Source organism: Lepus europaeus, chromosome 20, assembly GCF_033115175.1.
Source record: "Lepus europaeus isolate LE1 chromosome 20, mLepTim1.pri, whole genome shotgun sequence".
NCBI classification, from domain to species: domain Eukaryota; kingdom Metazoa; phylum Chordata; class Mammalia; order Lagomorpha; family Leporidae; genus Lepus; species Lepus europaeus.
Genome location: NC_084846.1, coordinates 53017359 through 53037754, shown reverse-complemented (window position 1 = coordinate 53037754; position 20396 = coordinate 53017359). Strand labels below are relative to the sequence as shown.

Sequence of the window (20396 nt, the reverse complement as noted above, 5' to 3'; positions counted from 1 at the left end):
ATGGTCTGCAATACCCTATTTGTTGGTATAAATATTCTTTAAAAATTATGGCAGGGCCACAAGTTTGGTATATACAAGTGTAGTATATGATTTTGTGACCCATCATGCTTTGTTTTTTCTTTAGTTTTTTTTTTTATTTTTAAGATCATTTTATTTGAAAGGCACAGATAAAGAGAGGCAGAGACAGAGATCTTCCATCCACTGGTTCATTCCCCAAATGGCCGCAACAGCCAGGAGTGGGCCAGTCGGAAACCAGGAGCTCTTCCTACGTGGGGGCAGGAGCCCATGTTCTTGGGCCATTCTCTACTGCTTCCCCAGGGCATTAGCAGGGACCTGGATGGGAAGTGAAGCAGCCGGGACTCAAACTGGCACCCATATGGGATGCTTGCATCGCAGGCATCAGCTTCACCTGCTGTGCCACGGCACCGGCCCCTTCAAGTTGTAACTTCCTTTTACTATGAGACCTGAGTCAAATTTTCTGAGGGGAAATTTGGGGACTAGAAAAAGAATAGAAACAGCATTCAGCTTAGGTATTAAACTTAATGAAGTTGGAATTTCAAATATAGTTTTAATACTAAAATTTTATTCCAATTGTACTTGATTCATGAAAGACAGAAGGAAAAACTATTTGGGTGAAAGGAGACTAAAGAGGCTTCACAACTAAATGCAATGTGTGATCCTTGATTCAAGATTCCTAGACAAAAAAAAAAAAAACATTTTTAATCTTGTTATTGGGGTCATCAGAGAAATCTGATTATGGATTAGATGATAGTATTATATTCATATGACATTTCTTGAACATGATAATGATAATGTGATTATGTATCAAACTATTCTTTCTTTCTAAAAGATACATAGTGAAATATTTGGTCTGTAACATATTGTTCATATGATTCAACCTGGTATATAGATGTTCATCCTACTAGCCTTAAAACTTTTCTATTGGTTTAAAATGCCTTAAACGTTGAAAGAAATATTACATGAAATGTATAATAGGCCAGGATTGATAAGAACTTGGCAAATTGTAATAATATTTAATTCAGTTAAATGAATTGCATTTATTGTTTAAATATAATAACCAAGCCCGACAACTTTGCAGTCCCAGCCCCAACTTGCAGGGGCTTGCAACCTGAGTTTAATATTGAGAAGTTAAGGTAATTGTGGATGGTTCACCTGAATCCACATCTTCTCCCAAGTGCTTGTGAAGCTGTCACATGTGAGTGGGACTTCCCAGGCATATGACTCTAGAGCTAGATGCTCCATCATGGTAGCCATGAACTCTGTGTGGCTGTTACGTACTTGAAATGTAGTTATCCTGGCTGAGATGTTCTGAAACTATGACATACATACCAGCTTAAGTATGGTTAATTGTGATAAATTCATACTAAGTTCAAAAACTTCATATAAAAATAATGTAAAATATCTTATTACATGTTGAAATAATATTTTAGATATATTGAGTTAAATAAAAATATGTATTAATTAAAATTAATTTTACCTGCTTTAGCTCTTGTTTTTTATTTATTTATTTATTTATTTTGAAAATCATGGTTAGAGAGAGAGTTCTTCCATGAGTGGGTTCACTCCCCAAATGGCCACAACAGCCAGTGCTGGGCCAGGCCAAAGCCAGGAGCCAGGAGCTTCATTCGGGTCTCCCAAATGGGTGCAAGGGCCCAACGACTTGGGCCTTCCTCCACTGCTTTCCCAGAAGCATTAGCAGGGATCTGGATCAGAAGTGGAGCAGCTGGGACTTGAACTGGCGCCCATATGGGACGTCGACATTGCAGGCAGCAGCTTTACCCACTATGCCACAAAGATGACCCCCAAGGCTCACATTTTATTTGTTAGACAGTGCTGCCGTAGAGTACTGAATCTGGTAGTTTTTACATATAGATTTCAATTTTTCATGGAAAAAAAAAAAGTTAATAGAAGTTAATGACCTACTGAAAATGGAATGGACTGCCTTGAGAGTTTGTATGTTTTTTATTAAAATGTATTTGATCAGATCCATAAAGGAGATATTTTAGAGTGAACTCAAGAATGAGATATAGAGACACCTTTGGACTAAATAAATTCTGAGGTTATTTCAGTACTAAATTTCCTGTTTTCATCTCTATGATTCTAAAATGTTATATACCTTCTTTGAAATTTTCTGATCTAATAATTAGATAAGACATTTCAAGAGACTAATGATAAAAGGCAATAAATAAAACTGTTTCATATATAGCTTGTTGCTGTAGGAACTCAGAGGTAGGAAAAATTATTTTCCTCAGATAGTAAAATACGGAGATTTGAACTGAACTAAAGGATGAGGTTTGAAGAAGTAAAATGTGGCTAGAGAGAACATTCTAGGCCAGAATAAACAAATCCACAAAAGAGAGTTGATGTGCAGGCATAAAAAGGGCCCATTTAGGAAACAATTCGTCGGTTTGGTTAAAGTAGAGGCTGTTTGTAAGCATTTGTTTTCTTCTGTCAATTCAGGTGCTTTTTCTTCCAAAATAAATATTATCCCTCAGAGAAGGAAATGGACTCAAGGATGTATGCAAAAGATATATACATTCAGGAATTACAAAATCTATTTAAGATGCCCACTTAATTATTTTATCACTTGGCGGAGACACATGAACCTAGAGTAACCAAAAGCAGTGTTCATGCTGAATCATTGCATGACAGATCAGATGAGTCCATAAAAAGGAAGCCAAAGAAATTTATGCAGACTTATTAATTACCCCTGGCCATATAATTGCAAGGGTTGCATGTCACTAAACCAGCCTTTTAAAGATCACTTAACGGGGACTGGTGCTGTGGTGTGGTGGGCTAAGCCTCTTCCTGTGGCACCAGTGTCCCATATGGGCACCTGTTCAAGTCTTGGCTGCTCCACTATCAATCCAGCGTTCTGCTAAGGCCTAAGAACGCAACAGAGGATGACCCAAATGCTTGGGTCCCTGCACCCACATGGAAGACCCAGAAGAAGCTCCTGGCTGTGGATTGGCCCAGCTCTGGCCCTTGTAGCCATTTGGAGAGTGAACCAGTGGATGGAAGACCTCTCTCTCTCTCTCTCTTTTTTTCCCTCTCTGTAACTCTGCCTTTCAAATAAGTAAATAAAATATTTTTTAAAAAGTCACTTAAGATGCTGTGTACTAGTTCTGCTGTGGATATGGTAAAGGTACACCACAGGGACCAGTAGATTTTGGACAGGTGAAATGACTGTTCCAAGGTTACAAGTAGTACTTGTGGGTCAGGTTCCATTTCAGTGGCTCACATCCTGTGAAGATTTGATGATCTGAAAAACCTTAATAAATGACTGTTATGATCAGGATGTACTTACATAGGAATATAAAACAAAATGGTTTCATAAATAAGAGTGAGAGGGAAGTAATGTTTCTACATTATTTGCATATGCATTTGCAAAAAAATATGCTTTCACAACATAAATAGTCTAAATGTTCATTTGACTAATTTTTTTAAAGATTTATCTGTTCATTTGAAAGGCGTAGTGTCAGAGATCTTCCATCTGCAGATTCACTCCCCAAATGTCTGTAACAGCCAGGGCTGGGCTCGTCTGCAGCTGGGAGCCAGGAATTACACCTGGGTCTCTCACATGGGTAACAGGAACACCCGTTGCCTTGCAGGCACATTAGACAGAAGCGGCCTCAGAATTTGAACCTGAATCCATCTGATTCCAAAGTCTACATTTTATAATCACTTCTAGAATACCTGACTTTTGAGAATAAAACTTTTCATTGAGCTAATGCCAGAATGAAAATGATATTCATTGTGTTTGTTAAATGTGCTTCTTATGATAAGTCAAGGTGTAGTTGATGACATAATATATTTTACCCGTTTATTTTTGTCCACAGTTTTTGCCTGTGTACATGCACATTCGAGTTCTGGTTGCTGCCTATTTATTTCAGACAGGTTATGGACATTTCTCATACTTTTGGATCAAAGGAGACTTTGGAATCCATAGAGTATGTCAGGTAACAATGCATTTAATTATTTTCTTTTTCTTACAATTTAACATACTTTTGTGCCTGTTAAGAAAATGTAAATATCATTATTATAAGACCATGAATCATTTGAACTTATGAAATAACATTCTAAAATATATTATTTCTGTGTTTAGTAATTTGAGATAAAGGATTTACTAGAGGTGGAAGGAAAATATAATTTGGATGAATATATAATAAAAACTCTGATATACTAGGTACAACATTGCTAATTCACTTTAGTTTTATAGAAATATAAACAGTTATCTAGAATTATAATATGCTATGATATTTTTAGAGGAAAATTAGTGTTTATTGTTTTCACCATGCACTAGGCAGATTTCCAAAGATTATTTATATGTCCCCCTTCCTCCCGTTACAATCCTAAATGTCTTCATGTTCACAGATGAGGAAACTGAGGTTTAGAGAATTTAAATAATTATCCCGAGGTGACATGAAATGATACAGCACTAATATAAACCTGCTCAGATTCTGTGTTCAAGTGGCATCAACTAATACCTAAAATGGATGTTGCAAAGATCCCAAAGACACTTTTTAATTTGAGTAATATTACTTTGTGTCTATGACAGCTCTCAGTCAAATCCCAAATGGAGTCAGTCGACATCACACAAGAGATGAAATGAACACTCCTTTCTTGAAGTAATCAAATCTCTTCTCTAGCCCTGGAAAGGAGGTTGATGGTTTTTCTCCCACATTTAACAAGTTGGCAGTTGTAGTGGGAGGCCAATTCAGGCCAGTGTTTTGCTGGGATTTAGTTAAAATAATGATGCTTAAATATTTTATTTTCCAGTGATTATAGAACAAGTGTAATATCAGGGATTAGTAAAATATACTTGCACAGTCATTATTTGTGTCTTAAACATTTATAAGCTGTCAGAGAAAATCTGTCTTTGCATGTTTCCTGGAATGAAAACCATATCTTTCTCCTTTTTACTAGGTCTTATTTCGTCTCAATTTCCTGGTAGTGGTGTTATGCATAGTAATGGATCGGCCTTACCAATTCTATTACTTTGTCCCCTTGGTCACTGTATGGTTTATGGTCATATATGTTACATTAGCACTATGGCCACAAATAATCCAAAAAAAAGCAAATGGTAAATATACTCTTTCTACTGTTAAATACATTCTTTCTTTTTATTAGCTTTATTTTTAGTTGATGAAGGCTATTACTTTTAATAAGAGATGTAGGCAATTTAAATTTGTGGGTAGTTTTGACATTTTGAAATTCTGTTCTTTTTTTTTTTTTTAAGATGTAGTTTATTCATTTGACAGAGTTACAGAGAGAGGTAGAATGAGAGCGAGAGGGAGAGAGAGAGGGGTGTCTTCCATCTGCTGATTCATTCCCCAAATGGCCACAATGGCCAGGTCTGGGCTGATCCAAAACCAGGAGCCAGGAGCTTCTTCTGAGTCTCCCATGTGGGTGCAGGAGCCCAAATACTTGGGCCATCTTCCACTGCTTCCCCAGGTGCTTTAGCAAGGAGCTAGATCAGAATTGGAGTAGGTGGGTCTCAAACCGGCATCCCTATGGGATGCTGGAACTGCAGGCTGGGGTTTTAACCTGCTGCGCCACAGCGCCAGCCCCTGAAATTCTATTCTTAAACTCTTTTTCTAAAATATTACAACTAAATGGTTCAAGTTGTATACCAGTGCAGAATAATGGTTTACATTTATCTTATATGTGTCTTCCCTTTTTGTAATTTAAACTTTTCAACACCACTTTCCATATTACCTCATGCAACAGATTTCAAATTGTCTGATATAGAGCCAGAAGAGAGGTCAATGAAAGAGAGAAGGGAAAGCCGAATAGGATTCCACGCCCCTGCAGCCTGCTTCAGGCTGCAGATCTGCTTTATTTGATTTCTTATATGTGTTGGGAAATATATCAATGTATATATTTCTTATGTATATTTGAGTAAATATTCAACTGTGAAAAGACTTCTTATTTCAAAGTTTAAAAGTACTGATGTGGGTGGGTATGGTGGGAAGAATCACTATGTTCCTAAATTTGTGTTTATGAAAAGTTAAAAGGTAAAAAAAAATTAAGAATAAATAAAAGCACTGATGTAATTTATCTTTTAGGCAACTCTTTAAGCCATTGCTACCAACCTCTTTTACATATAAGGAAACTAAAATAGCTCCAAAGTTGTCATTTGCTGTTTTACATACCCTGTTACTGATAATGCTCAGAGCAAGGCCACAATCATTTATCTTAATGCTTTCTTTCCTTAAGATCATATCATTAAAATCTTTACTTTTATGGAAAATATATTTAATTTGACCTTTCAACCAAATAACTACATATCAAACAATATTTTCCATTGCTTCCATTCCTTTAGCAGATAATGTTTCTGGGAGGAGTTGAGTTTCCAGTCTGTATTATTAAGTTCACTAGGGTCTTAGGACAGCCTCTGTAGTTTAGTTACTCTACACAGACCCAGTATGTCCATCAAATAAATAATATGTGTAAACCTTGAATACATAATTTAGAATGTGTGTATGCTAAAATATATCTTGTGGTGAGATCCTAGTTCCTTAAAGAGTTTAAACTCTCTCTTTGGAACTTTAAGAAATATTACCTAAGTTATACTCAATGTATTTGTTAAAATTACACTGAACATTGTGGAATAGATATAACTGTGTTCCAGAGGTATTTTAAATTATGTTCATCGCAGATTACTAGCAAATATGTAGTGCTTCAGTTATGCCCTGTTCCTAGAAAGAATCCATCGTTTTTTCCTTTTGCCCTATTTATAGTTTATACTTTCCAGATATATTTTGTGTAGCCTCAAACATAACCTAAAATTATTGTAAGAACAATTCAAAATATAAATAGAGATTTACTCTGTTTTCCAATATAAAATTATATTTCTTAGTAAATTACATATTTTCCCTTTTAGGAAATTGTTTGTGGCACTTTGGTTTACTATTGAAACTGGCCTTTTTGCTGTTGTGCATATGTTTTTTGGCATATTCTCAGGTTTGTACAATTTTCGGTTTGTATTTTGTAATCAGGTTCAGTTCTGTTAAAGTATGTGAGAAGAGTGAGAGCTTTTTTTTGTTCCATTTTGTAATGACTGCAATAAAAGTGTCACTCTGCAGTTGCCTACTCACTGGAGTTCTTTGAGACCTCTCTGCTTTTGTTACCACTGTTTCTGTTGTCAGAGCATTTAGAGCTCTTCCTCTGGCACTTGTTCCAGACCCATTTTACCTGACTTTGATCCAATCAATCAGACGCTCATTGAAAGCCTCTTACAAGACACTGCTCTAAGTGGAGATCAGAATTCTGACAGAATGCACAGCCTACTTTGTGCATTATTCATTGCATCAAAGTGTTACTTGAGTATCTCTAACTGCAGGGAGTAAAATGTGAGCAGTTTGTAAAATCAACGTAGGGGCAAAGGGGTTTGTATATTTGTAGTTTAATTTAATAAACTTTTTGGTCATTTTCTGGCTCTAAACTTGTGTTCTCTTGTTGGGATGGTTGAGATTTTCTGGTTGTATCAGCAGGATGGCAGTCTGCTACTTGCTGGTTAAGTCTATCTGGCAGATTTATTACTTGGGCAGCAGGATTTTTATAACAAAATATCTTCATTTGAATGCTCATAGTTGTGACACATTCTGCAGTTTACTCACATCTCCAACACTTTATTTTGTACCTAATTGTGTTGAGTGTAGATGCCGGCTGCGGCGCCGGCATCCCATATGGGCGCTGGGTTCTGGTCCCGGCTGCTCCTCTTCTAGTCTAGCTCTCTGCTGTGGCCCGGGAAGGCAGTGGAGGATGGCCCAGGTGCTTGGACGCCTGCACCCGCATGGGAGACCAGGAGGAAGCACCTGGCTCCTGGCTTCGGATTGGTGCAGCACCAGCCGTGGTGGCCATCTGGGAAGTGAACCAACGGAAGGAAGACCTTTCTCTCTGTCTCTTTCTCTCACTGTCTATAACTCTACCTGTCAAATTAAAAAAAAAGAAAAAGATGGTTTAGGTTTTTTGTTTTGTTTTGCTTTTTCATAGGCTTTTACACTTATTTTCTTTTTAAGATTTATTTATTTTATTTGAAAGGCAGAGTTAGAGAGGGAGAGAGAGAGCGCTCTTCCATCTGCTGGTTCACTCCCAAAATGGCTACAAAGGCCAAGGCTAAGCAAGCTAAAGCCAGGAGCCAGGAGCTTCTTCCGTTTCCCACATGGGTGCTGGGGCCCAAGGAGTTGGGCCATCCTCCGCTGCTTTCTCAGTCTATTAGTAGGGAGCTAGATTGAAAGTGGAGCAGCTGAAAATCAAACTGGTGCCCATATGGGATGCTGGCATTGCAGGCGGCAGCTTAACCTGCTACACCACAGCGCTGGCCCTACTTATTTTCAGACTTAGAATTATTTCTTTTTCTGCCAGAAACTTGAGATTTTTCATACATAAATAAAATAATAATGAGATAGCAGATAAATGCATAAAGAAATAGCCAGGTAATAGCAGCAACTACTTGACAGTCATTGAAATTCCTACCACTCTGTGGGTTCTTCTGAGGAAGAGAAAGGCAAGCTGACCCGAGGTTCAGCAGAGGGACTAAGGTTTTTCCAGCTTTGATTTGGTGTTGACCATTGAACAACAAAGAAAATACACGCAGTGCAGCCTCTGTCTTTTGTGAAATGGGTGCTCAATACTTATTTAGCACATAAGAAATACTTATTTAATTAGAAATAAAATATTGTTATACATATGTGATAGATATGCCACACATCTATAAGATCATATCTATATTTAACAGATATATGCCCATTATATACCTATATTAATATCAGTGTATATATGATCTATAAGTAGTTTGAATTGTAACTCTTGGTAAGAGTCATCCTTAATTTTCTCAGGAATAGATTTTGATATGAACTATTTTTAATATGTTACGTATGTCACATGGAAACTGTTACATTTTGCGAAAATAATAAAGTTCTTCTGACCTAAGGGTTTTGCGTTACCTAACGTATAATATTATTTTCACATTTTTCTTTGTCTTTTAATAGCCTTTTAAAAATCATGATGTTACTTTTATATGCTATGGCATTAGGTCTAATAATGGAGCTTTTTTTAATAGAGTTTGTTGTCATTGTTTAGCCTGGAAATTGAGGTTTTTGTTCCCTTCTTCATAAAACTTCATTAGTGTACATGAATGTACCTGAGACTGTTCCCAGATTTTCCAGATTAATCAGAGGGTAGCATCACTAACTTGACCAGAGTGAAATTATAAATTTTGTTTCAAAAGCTGGTAATGATAGGTATAGCTGATTAAGACAGCTGAATCAGAGGACTCTTTTAACTCAAATTGTTAATTATAGTAATAGACATTAAGGGCATTAAAGAAAGAAAAACTGTAACATTCATTCTTTTTTTTTTAAACGTTTATTTATTTATTTATTTATTTATTTGACAGGCAGAGTGGATAGTGAGAGAGAGACAGAGAGAAAGGTCTTCCTTTTTGCCATTGGTTCACCTTCCAATGGCCGCTGCGGCCGGCGCATCGTGCTTATCCGAAACCAGAAGCCAGGTGCTTCTCCTGGTCTCCCATGTGGGTGCAGGGCCCAAGGACTTGGGCCATCCTCCACTGCACTCCCGGGCCATAGCAGAGAGCTGGCCTGGAAGAGGGGCAACCGGGATAGAATCCGGCGCCCCAACTGGGACTAGAACCCGGTGTGCTGGCGCTGCAAGGCGGAGGATTAGCCTGTTAAGCCATGGCGCCGGCCTGTAACATTCATTCTTTAGGCTATTGATACTATATTGGCTGAGGTACTTTATATTTTTTCATTTGATTAGTATATATTTTACATATTTTAAATAGAATATTTTTTCAATCAGCAGTTTTTTAAAAAATTGCAATCTCTGTAGCCTTTCATATGAAGTAAAAATAAGTTTAAAAACCTGTAAGTTATTTTTAATGGCCACTGGTAAAAAAATTAACTTCAAGTGAATTTTAAATGAAATCATGTTTCTGAGTGGAATGGAATTTTTAAACTGTGGATGATACCTATATTATCCTAGCTGTAGAAAACTCCAATTTATAACAGAATGGAAAAGAAAGTACTGACTTGTATCATCTTAATCTAGTGTTTTCTGGATTCCTTTTCTCAGGGTGCATTTGAGAAGATATTTTCTCTCTGGCCGTTGTCCAAGTGCTTTGAGCTGCAAGGGAATGTGTATGAGTGGTGGTTCAGATGGAGGTTAGACCGTTACGTATGTATTTACTCTGTGCTATTTTGCCATTTCAATTTATAGTACTAGAAAATGACTTGAAAATTTCTGAACTATTTTTTACTTACTTTTAGGACAAAGAAATATGTTTTAGCAAGTCGAAGAAGTCCACCACAACCCTTTTTCTTGTATGGCATACACATGGGATGCATGTGTATTTATATCAAAAGGAAAATATTGTAAAAGTGTTGATTACAAAGTGACTTTTGCCTGAGTTATAATTTTGATTTATGGGTAATCCATCACGTGTACACATCAGCCATTCAAAACAATATTTATTGGATCTCAATATGTACCCTGATGGAAGACATACCATAAGGGTTCTAGTAAGCCTTAACAATCTAGTTTGAAATCCAAGATTATTATTTCTAATGAAGCAATAAATATGCAATATGAGTTTTGTGGTAAAAGTATCAGAGAAGAGAGAGGAATGTCTTGGATTACCCCATTAATATCATCTTGAAAGATGATTAAGATTCAATTGGCCAAGACAATGTAAAACATGTGGTACAGCATTTGGAAAATAATAACTACCACGTAAATATTCATTATTTCACTTCACTCTGTCTCCTTTCCCTTCCTCTGTGACTACTCTGTTCCCTTCAGCAAGTGTGTTCTTAATACCTGTTTTGTGCCACTTAATGTACAACCTAATGCCTATTTTGAGCACTTTTCAATGTACACTATTGTATTTATAAACCACATATGAATAAAAATGTTTGCTAAAGTCTTCATATCAAATAATTTTAAATTCTCAACATTTTCACTAGAGCAGTCTACTTTGATATGATTACCTTAATCTGTTTGGGCTGCTATGACAGAATACCATAGACGGAATAGATGATAAGTAACAGAAATTTATTTCTCACCATTCTGGTAGCTGAACAAAACAGATCCAGGTGCTAGCAGGTCTGGTATCTGATAAAGGCCTTCGTCCCTCACTGGGTCCTCACGGGATAGAAGGAACAGGGAGCTCTCTTTAGAGGGTGTGTGGTAAGGGCACTAGAAGGCTTTCACCTCATGAATTAGTTAATCATCACCCAAAGGCCCCACCTCCAAAACCATCACACTGAGGATAAGGCCTCCACCTGTGAATTTCAGAGGATGCAAACATTCCGTGTATTGTCATGATAGATCAAATTAAGTCTTTGTTTCAAAGAGAAAACTCAGGTGCTTCTGGCCCACATATATTTTTTCTACTCCTACATGCATATATGAATATTCCTTGTGAGGGTATAACTTGCCAGTGCTATTTGTCTTATCTGACTGAAAGGACAATATAAAATGTGGTTTTTCTTTGTTGGGCACATTAAAATTATCATGTGTTTCTATCAGACTTTTTGCCATTATTTTTGAATTGTCCTTATGACTTCACTTACTGCGGAGACCTCTCTGAAGTAACCAGCTGTGTCTCACTGTTAGGAGAGCTGTTTGCTTGTTTATTGCTCCTGATTTCTGACAATCATTTTTCTTTTCACTGCTTAAAGATTTACTCTTGAAGCTTAAGTCCTTCTTAGAAATTCCAAGCCTCAAAGGTTTTAACATACCTGCTTACATACAATAATTCCTCAGCACAGTAGCTGTTGAAAACAGATTTCCTCTCTGTTTTTTCAGGTTGTCTTCCATGGAATGCTGTTTGCTTTTATTTATCTGGCTTTGCAGAAGCGTCAGGTCCTTTCTGAAGGAAAGGGTGAACCTCTTTTTTCCAACAAAATTTCAAATTTTCTGTTGTTTATTTCAGTAGTTTCTTTCTTGGTAAGTTTTAAGATGTAATCTAATTTTTGAAAACCCTAAATGGAATAGAAAATTTACTTTAATATATGGGAAAGTAACCAATTATTCTTAATAAGTCTTTAATTTTTAAGTTATTTTATCCTTATTTTTAAAATAGATATAACTTTTAAAGAGAATAAATATATAATTTAAAATATGAAGAAGCAGATAAGACAGTGCTTAAATTACCTGTATGCCACATCACAGTGTCTGGATTAGAATCCTAGCTCTGCTCCCAATTCCTGCTTCCTCTAATGTGCACCCTGGGAGGCAGCAGTGATGGCTCCAGTTGGACTGATCCCTGCCACCCATGTGGGAGACCCAGGTTGAGTTCATGGTTCCCAGCTTCAACCAGGCCCCTCCCCAGTATTTGGGTATTTGGGGAGTAAACCAACAGATAGGAAATGGCTTTCTCTCTCTCTCTCTCTCTCTCTCTCTCTCTCTCTGGCTTTCAAAGTAAATATATTCTTATTATATACATGTAGTATATATCAAATTAATTTAGGAAAAATACAATGTAAGGTTTGTGATATGAGGAGCCATCACTGCCTTGTGACCACTCATTCCAGACAGTCACAGACTTGTGCTGTCCTCTCTGTTTCTTCTGTTTGGGCAATTGTGTGGATCAAAACAAGTGAAAAGCAAACCTTTGGGCAGTTTTTGCTGATGCTTTTTTATGGCATAACGAAGCGCAAGTTATAAACAAAACTATGAGAAAATTGTGAGAATTGTACTCTTCCAGGCTTCCCTGTGTTCGTGAACTGACCTATACATTTTGGTTTTAGACCTATTCCATCTGGGCCAGCAGTTGTAAAAACAAAGCAGAGTGCAATGAACTCCACCCATCTGTTTCTGTGGTCCAGGTAATTATCTTGACTTAGAGACTTTTTACTTCCTAATTCTTGGTAAGAACATAGTCCTTAGGGGCACAGAGATTTCAGATCAAACTCCAGAAAATGTAGAGAAGTAACTTAATCTTAAGTCCTTACTTCCTCTGAAGCAGTAAGATATCAAAGTTTCCTTCAAGGGTTATTGTGTCACATACACAGATTTGATCTAGCTCAGTTGTTGTTGTTTATAGACACCTGGAAAATGTTAATTCCCATCTTCATATTTGCTTTTTCATCACTTACTCAAATGTCTTTACTTCAATGTTTATCATGCTTATCAATTATCGACCAGGTATGAAGTAGCGTGCTAGGTGCAAGAGGCTCAGGGTTGAATAAGACATAGCACCTGCCCTCAGAAACATACAGTCTAAAATAAAGATATGAATATGTAAATATTTGTTCATGTATTTCAAAACTATATTCAATATTTGATACCATGTGCCAGGTATTATACGAGGGGATACAGTGGTAACCAAATCAGACATAATTCCTATCCTCATGGAGTCTATATTATTCTGTTTCGGAGAGAAATCATATAAAACCACATAATTATAAATACAAGTATATAATGCAATAGGAGAATAGAAGCAGTGTACACTGAGAATGGAGAGGTGAGGTGTGGAGGGCCCTTGCCAGCATTGTGTGCAGCAGGTTAAGGGTTAAGCCACTACCTATGATGCTGGCATCCCTTATGGGAGGGCTGATTCAAGCCTGGCTGCTCCATTTCCAATCCAGCTTCCTACTAATGTGCCTGGGAAAGCAACAGAAGACTGCTGGGCCCTGCCATGCCTGTGGGAGACAAGTATGGATTTCCAGACTTCTGGCTTTGGGTGGCCTAGACCTTTGTGGGGAGTAAACCAGTGGATGGAAGATCTCTCTTTCTCTCTCTCCTTCTTTCCCTATCCCCAACCCTCTCTCTCACTCCCCCTTCCTGTCTCCTACTCTCCCCTTCCCCTCTTCCTCTCTTTCTTCCTCTCCAACTCCGCTCCCCTTCCCTCTCTCCCATTGTCCCTCCACTCCCATCCTTCTCTCCTTTCCTTTTTTCTCTCTCTCTCCCCTTCTTTCTCTCCCTCTCCCTCTTCCCTTCTCTGTTGCTTTTTCTTTCTTTCTTTCTTAAAAAAGATTTATTAATTTATTTGAAAGGCATAAATACAGAGAGAAGGTGAAAGAGAGAAAGAGAGGTCTTCCATCCGCTGGTTCACTCCCCAAATGGCCACATCGGCCAGGGCTGGGCCAGGTCAAACCCAGGGGCCAAGAACTTCATTCAGGCCTCCCACATGGGTGCAGGGGCTGAAGGATTTGGCCCATTCTCCACTACTTTCCCAGGCCATAGCAGAGAGCTGGATCAGAAGCGGAACAGCTGGGACTCTAACATGTACCCAAATGGGATGCTAGTACTGCAGTGGGGGCCTAGCCTGCTATGCCATGGCGCCAGCCCCCTCTGCAATTCAGTAAATAAATAAATAATTCTTTTAAAAAAAGAACTTAGGGTTCTGGCGCTGTGGCACAGCAGATATAAGCCACCGCCTATAGTGCCAGCATCCTATATGGGTGCCGATTCAAGTCCCAGCTGCTCCACTTCCGGTCCAGCTCTCTGCTATAGCCTGGGAAAACAGTAGAAGATGGCCCAGGTCCTCGGGCCCCTGTACCCAAGTGGGAGAGCTTCTGACTCCTGGCTTCAGATCGGCACAGCTCTAGCCGTTGCAGCCATCTGGGGAGTGAACCAGCAGATGGAAGATACCTCTCTCTCTCTCTCTCTCTCTGCCTCTCTGTAACTCTGCCTTTCAAATAAAATATATCTTTACAAAAAAAAAATAACTTTGACCCTAAAATGGATTGGAGCATGGCAGATCCAATGAGCTTAAAGAAGACTGGCGAGGGGAGGGTCGGAGTGGTGGTGGCACTGAAACAGCCAGGGTCCAGAGAAGTGTGTGATGATGCAAGAAACGTAGGCAGATGCCAGGGGCAGCTCACACCAGATGGACATTTTGCAGAGATACAATGCTTCTGGTTGATCCCAGGTAATCATAGGCCTTTGTGATGAGTGTGGGAATAGTTTAGCACAAGTTGCTTTGGAAGCATATGGGAGTGCTTCCTGGCCCTCCTAATAGCCTATCTGGACATTAACAGCGTTCTTGGAGGACACGGTGTCTGAGCCGAGCTCTGAGAGATGAGTAGCCTGGCAAAGAGGAGCAGGAGGATTTCCAGAGGACTGATTGCTTAGATCTTAACTTCTGTTTGATTTCCCTTAACCTTCTGTATTGTTGGTGCCACCAGGTCGTTGATAAATACTCCAAAAGCAACTGATAATGAAATTTTAGACATTATACTATATTCATTTAACATTTTTATGGCTTCTTTAGGCAGCAATAGTTCTTACCAGTAACTCTCTGTATATCATATCTGGTATCATTTCTGCAGCTCACAGGATGAGGGGGGAGACATTACCAGCCACAGTGCCCAATACAGAGGAATATGAAAATGGCTGTTTGTAGAGTAACCCTAGCATGTGCTCCTGAGGCTTATCGCTTGCCCTTCCAGTCACCACCACCCACATACTCACAACTCTGAGGTTCAGTTTTTTGTAAACAGGCCTCAGATTTTCACCGCAGAGTAAAAGGATGGACTGTGAACACAAATGCAAGCACAGTTACTTTTCAAGGGCATTTGCCCCCCATTGTAAAAGTCAAGAGCATCCCAGTGGCTTCAAACACTAAGTTTCCATCTTTATTTTGAGCATACTGCACTCTCAGATGCAGACGGGTGTGTGTGTGTGTGTGCACGCGCGTGCACACAAATCCCCTGGGGCATTGTGATTTTATACACACACACACACACACTCATACACACATGCTTATATGATTGGTTTCTGTCCTGAGACCACTGATCTGAAGAGGCTACTGAAGATTTGAAACATCCAGATCCTTGTTTCCTATTGGAAAGCATTTCCCAACCTGATCCAACAAAGGCAAAATCCTGACTTTTTGGTTTTGCCCATTAGTCTGGATAGAAATTTCCAGAAAGGCTTAGCTATAGAACAAATGATGAACAATAAATAATGTTTGCAAAGTACTTAGTGCAGTACTTGTCAAGTCACAAACGCTGATGAAACTTCAACCTTATTATTTCTGTATCAAGCCAGTAATTCCCCAGACTCCAGTTGTCTTCTCCATAGTTATTATTTCTTTGATTTTCTACTCCCCTAGTCACTTTTGTTTACTAAACGTATGACAAAACCTAAGACTTGAATATGCTATGGAAATAGAATACACGTGGGGAATATTACAGGCAGAAAGAAAAAAAGTGACTTGCTTAGGACAATTTCTGTGTTTCTGTTGTTGAGTCTACTGATTTGTATGTATGTGTCATTCTATCTAGCATTTTAGAGCTAATGCGTTGTTAACTCATTAATTGGTGTCATGTTTCAGGGCTTTATCTCAGTCTCACCTTCATGACTTGTATCATTTAGTACACTATGAGTTGTCTCATTCATTTCCTTAAATGACTTACAATGTATACTATATTAAGTACCTTATATATGTTTTCTCATATAATATTCCCATCAATGTTTCAAAGCTAAGCTTACCTTAAGCTATAGATGAAGAAATAGATCCAAAGATGAAGTGCCTTGCCCTAAGTTCCAGAACTAACGCAGGCAAAAGGCCAGATGTAACCTGGAGTCTGTCCATCCTGTGAGAATCGTTCACCTTATTTATACCTGAGGAGTTAACCAGGGTTACTTTTTCCCAATGACAGTTCTCCACATGCCTCTTCCTATTTCCTCATCTTTTATGCATCCCACAGGCTTCTTTCCAGATCTTTCTACAAAATGCCCAGGGTGGTCAACAGTGAATATGGAGATGTTCTGAAGTGTCAATAGATTTTCAGTCCTTTTATAAGAGTGCTTGAAAAGTAGTTGTAAAAGTGGAAACCATTTTTTCTTCACAGTTTCTTGCTTCTTTATAAGGAGGGTAGATTTTTAAGGAGAGTCCTTTCCTTGGTAAACTGGTTAGTTAATGTGAGACTATGAATTGGAATGTTGAAAAAAGCGAAATTGCTGTACCTGATACAAAGGATAAGGGAGAGGGGTGAAGGCCAGGAGCCCTTAAACTGGAGATTTTTTGGGCTAGGGAGAGATGCAGAAAGAAAAGTAGGGTATGTATGAATGCAGTTCCAGATATCATGTTCCAGGCCATGAAGAGCAAACATGAAGACATTCACGACCATACCCTTTCTGTGTCAGTGTGGCTGTTAGAAGCATTTCAAAGTGAGTAATGAGAGGGTAGCTGTCAACCAGGCAGATACTAGGATACTTCAGAAAGTTCATCAAAAAACTGAATTCAAAGATAAACTTATTTTGGAAAATAAAGGCTTGAAATCCCTGCATAGGTTTTTCATAATATTCATTTTCCATAAACTCTTTGAAACTCCCATGTACTTTATAAAAGAAATAATATTATGGTATTTTATAACATTATTTAATATCAACTTTTTCTACACAAAGGGCTTCAGGAAGGTTTATGTTTTTTCTAATATACACAAAATAAAACTATTCACCCAGGTACTAACTCAGCCTACGTTGGTATAGGAAGCAACATATATTTTGCAACATATATTAAGAAACACAGTTTAATTAAACTGTAGGAGCAAATTAATTTGCTAATACTTTGCCTGTTTTATAAAACTATTGTACATGTGTCAAGTTAAGGGACATAAAGATAATATATCACTTTAAGGAAAGCTTCATGCAAACTACTTTTTAACAAATAGATTATTAATATTTACCTTTGATTTTTCCTTAGATTTTAGCCTTCATCCTTATAAGGAATATTCCTGGCTATGCCCGTTCAGTTTACAGTTCATTTTTTGCCTGGTTTGGGAAAATTTCATTAGAGGTTGGTACATTAATATTTTGCTTTTGCTTTATTTTTTACAGTCAGGTTTAAATATATGTTTGTGCATGTATGTGTATGTGTGTGTATATGCATGTGTAAATCTGACATATACTTTCTTTTAAACCAAAGCTATTATTTATGGAATTATAGGGGGAGAGACTTAGAACTTGTATTATCAGTAACGTATTTTAGGATGTTTTTAAAGCCTTTCTTTTAAAGTGACTAGATTAAGAGACTCTTAATATTATTAAGCTCTTTAGCACAACCATGACCAAGATGCTGGGATCAGGAAAGAAAAACTTGAGACCAGAATTTGAAGAAATCAAGCTGAAAGTTTATTTGTTGTATAATTATAACTAAATACATATTACTGGAATACATTTTATTGATGCTTACCATAATAAAATTCAGCCTATGTTTGGATATTGTGTGAAAATATCCTGTGCAAGACAGTATGAGTTTATCCACAAAATCAGTTTAAACAATAGATTTTAATGTATATTCTGATTGGCCTGAGCTTTATTATTTGAGATAGAATATCTTTAAAAAGTATTGTGATCACAAGAGGTACATTTTAGAGTATAAATTTATTAAATTGTCTTAAAATAGGAAAAGTATATTTTGAGCTCTTGAGTAAACATTATTTTCTTCAGTCTCTTTTATAGCACAGATTGTGTGGATGTAGACGTTGCCTCTGAAGTAGACTTCTCAGAGCAATAGTGATTTTGAATCAAGTGATTTTGGAAAAGATTTCCAACATTATTATGCTACCAATTGTTTATCAGAAAAAATGTGATTTATTCATGTACCCTTGGTACATACCTAACTTTCAATATTTTTTTTTCTCCTAGCTGTTTATTTGCCAGTATCACATATGGCTGGCTGCAGACACGAGGGGTATCTTGGTACTCATACCTGGAAACCCTATGCTCAACATCATTGTCAGCACTTTCATATTTGTCTGTGTGGCACATGAAATTTCTCAGATTACTAATGATCTTGCACAGATCGTTATTCCAAAAGATAATGCATCCCTCTTGAAAAGGTTGGCAGGTATAGCTGCGTTTTTTTGCGGACTTCTCATCTTATCATCCATTCAAGATAAATCAAGACATTAAATTCATAAAATCCTAAAAAACAAACTCTTCGGCTTACATTGTGTCCACGTAGAGGAGAAGAGCATCTGTCTGGAGATGTAAATATGAACGTGAGGCAAGAGGAAGTTTGGTGACATTGTTGAATATGTGTGGTTGTAAATATATATTGGACATGTACATATTCATGTGAAATACTAAAAATGAAAAAAAGAAAACAAACAAAAAAAGAACCACAGAGGTTCATAAAGGATTGCATGTGAAAAATCTTTTCTACTGGATCAATATTGCCATTTGTAAATGATTTTAAGTTCACATATGAAGGCAGGGAAATGATTACCTTTCCAGTGAAAAGTGTAGATAATTAGCTTAGCCAACAGTGCTGGGTGTTGTGATATTTACTAAATGTGTGGTAATGAGACTGTCTTCCTCCGTATTCCTCATGGGACCTCCTACTTCACCGAAATGTTCTTAGTCAAGAATGACTGCAGTATTGTTTGCTTGTCACATGTGCAATGGTGTGGAATGCTGAACAGTAGGCCTTTATTAATGTGCGTTCATGTGCCGATGTTCTGTGTTCCCTGACATGGTGTGTCTTCCTCGCTCTGGCTTTCAGGTTTGCAAGCCTGATTCCTTGTACGTGTTGTCTCACAGAGTTCCTCTAAGGCTCCACAACAGGGTTTTGTCATTGTTGATGTTGTCATTGCTTCTTTGTATAAAAAGCCAAATTTTCTTTCCAATCAAACATGTACTTTTCTTCCTTTCCTTAAGCTATACCAGTGTAATAGCAGATACCCTGTGGATCCATTTTATGTGCTTCCCCCCTCTAATTAATTTTGTATATTATTTCCAATGTTTGGAAAGCTCTTTATAGCCATTTTGGTATTTCTTATTACTCCTCCTCCTATTTAAAAAGAAAAATATTTATGAACCTAAACTTGTTCAGTGTACTAAAGATTCACATTGTTATGATTGAGTTGTATGACCATAATAGAATTTAAGTAAACCGGTGACTTTGGGCAATAAATGTTTTTGTTTTGTTTTGTTTTTATAAGCCGTTAGAGGTATACTTTTATTTATCTGTTGTACAGATTTGATTATAATTTTTAATGTTTGAAAGATTGCACTTGCTTTTCTATGTGTGGGGTAAAATATTTTCTGTTCACAGTATGTGAAAATATGGAGTAATTTAAGCGGTAAATAAATGTTCTGTGAATGCTTATTTTTTGTATTGGCAAAGTGTCAATTAAACCTTTTTTTTTTTTTAATAAAGCTGGATCCATTAATGATTGGTTCAAATTTCTATCTAGAGGGCCAGCATTGTAGCATGATGGGTAGAACCACTGCCTGCAACATCAGCATCCCATATCGGCCCCTGTACCCACGTGGGATAAAGCTCCTGGCTCCTGGTTTTGGCCTGGCCCAGCCATGGCTGTTGTGGCCATTTGGGGAGTGAACCAGTGGATGGAAGATTATATTTTCGGGGACGGTGCTGTGGCATAGTG

At 37.6% G+C, this 20396-nt stretch overlaps 1 protein-coding gene across 3 annotated transcripts in view; it reads left to right on the top strand.

The window, feature by feature from the left end:
* CASD1 (CAS1 domain containing 1) overlaps positions 1 to 20162 on the top strand; it is a 55116-nt gene extending 34954 nt beyond the window's left edge. For 2 of the 3 annotated variants that reach the window (XM_062178607.1, XM_062178608.1), the window contains 8 exons: positions 3861 to 3980; positions 4948 to 5104; positions 6908 to 6987; positions 10120 to 10221; positions 11854 to 11994; positions 12798 to 12875; positions 17705 to 17797; positions 18649 to 20162. In XM_062178607.1, the coding sequence (XP_062034591.1) occupies positions 3861 to 3980; positions 4948 to 5104; positions 6908 to 6987; positions 10120 to 10221; positions 11854 to 11994; positions 12798 to 12875; positions 17705 to 17797; positions 18649 to 18915 (1038 nt within the window). In that variant the 3' untranslated portion in view covers positions 18916 to 20162. Of the gene's footprint in view, positions 1 to 3860; positions 3981 to 4947; positions 5105 to 6907; positions 6988 to 10119; positions 10222 to 10313; positions 11828 to 11853; positions 11995 to 12797; positions 12876 to 17704; positions 17798 to 18648 lie in introns of those variants that run through there. The other variant, XM_062178609.1, reaches the window with a different exon arrangement.
* The last annotated feature ends 234 nt before the right edge of the window (positions 20163 to 20396 follow it).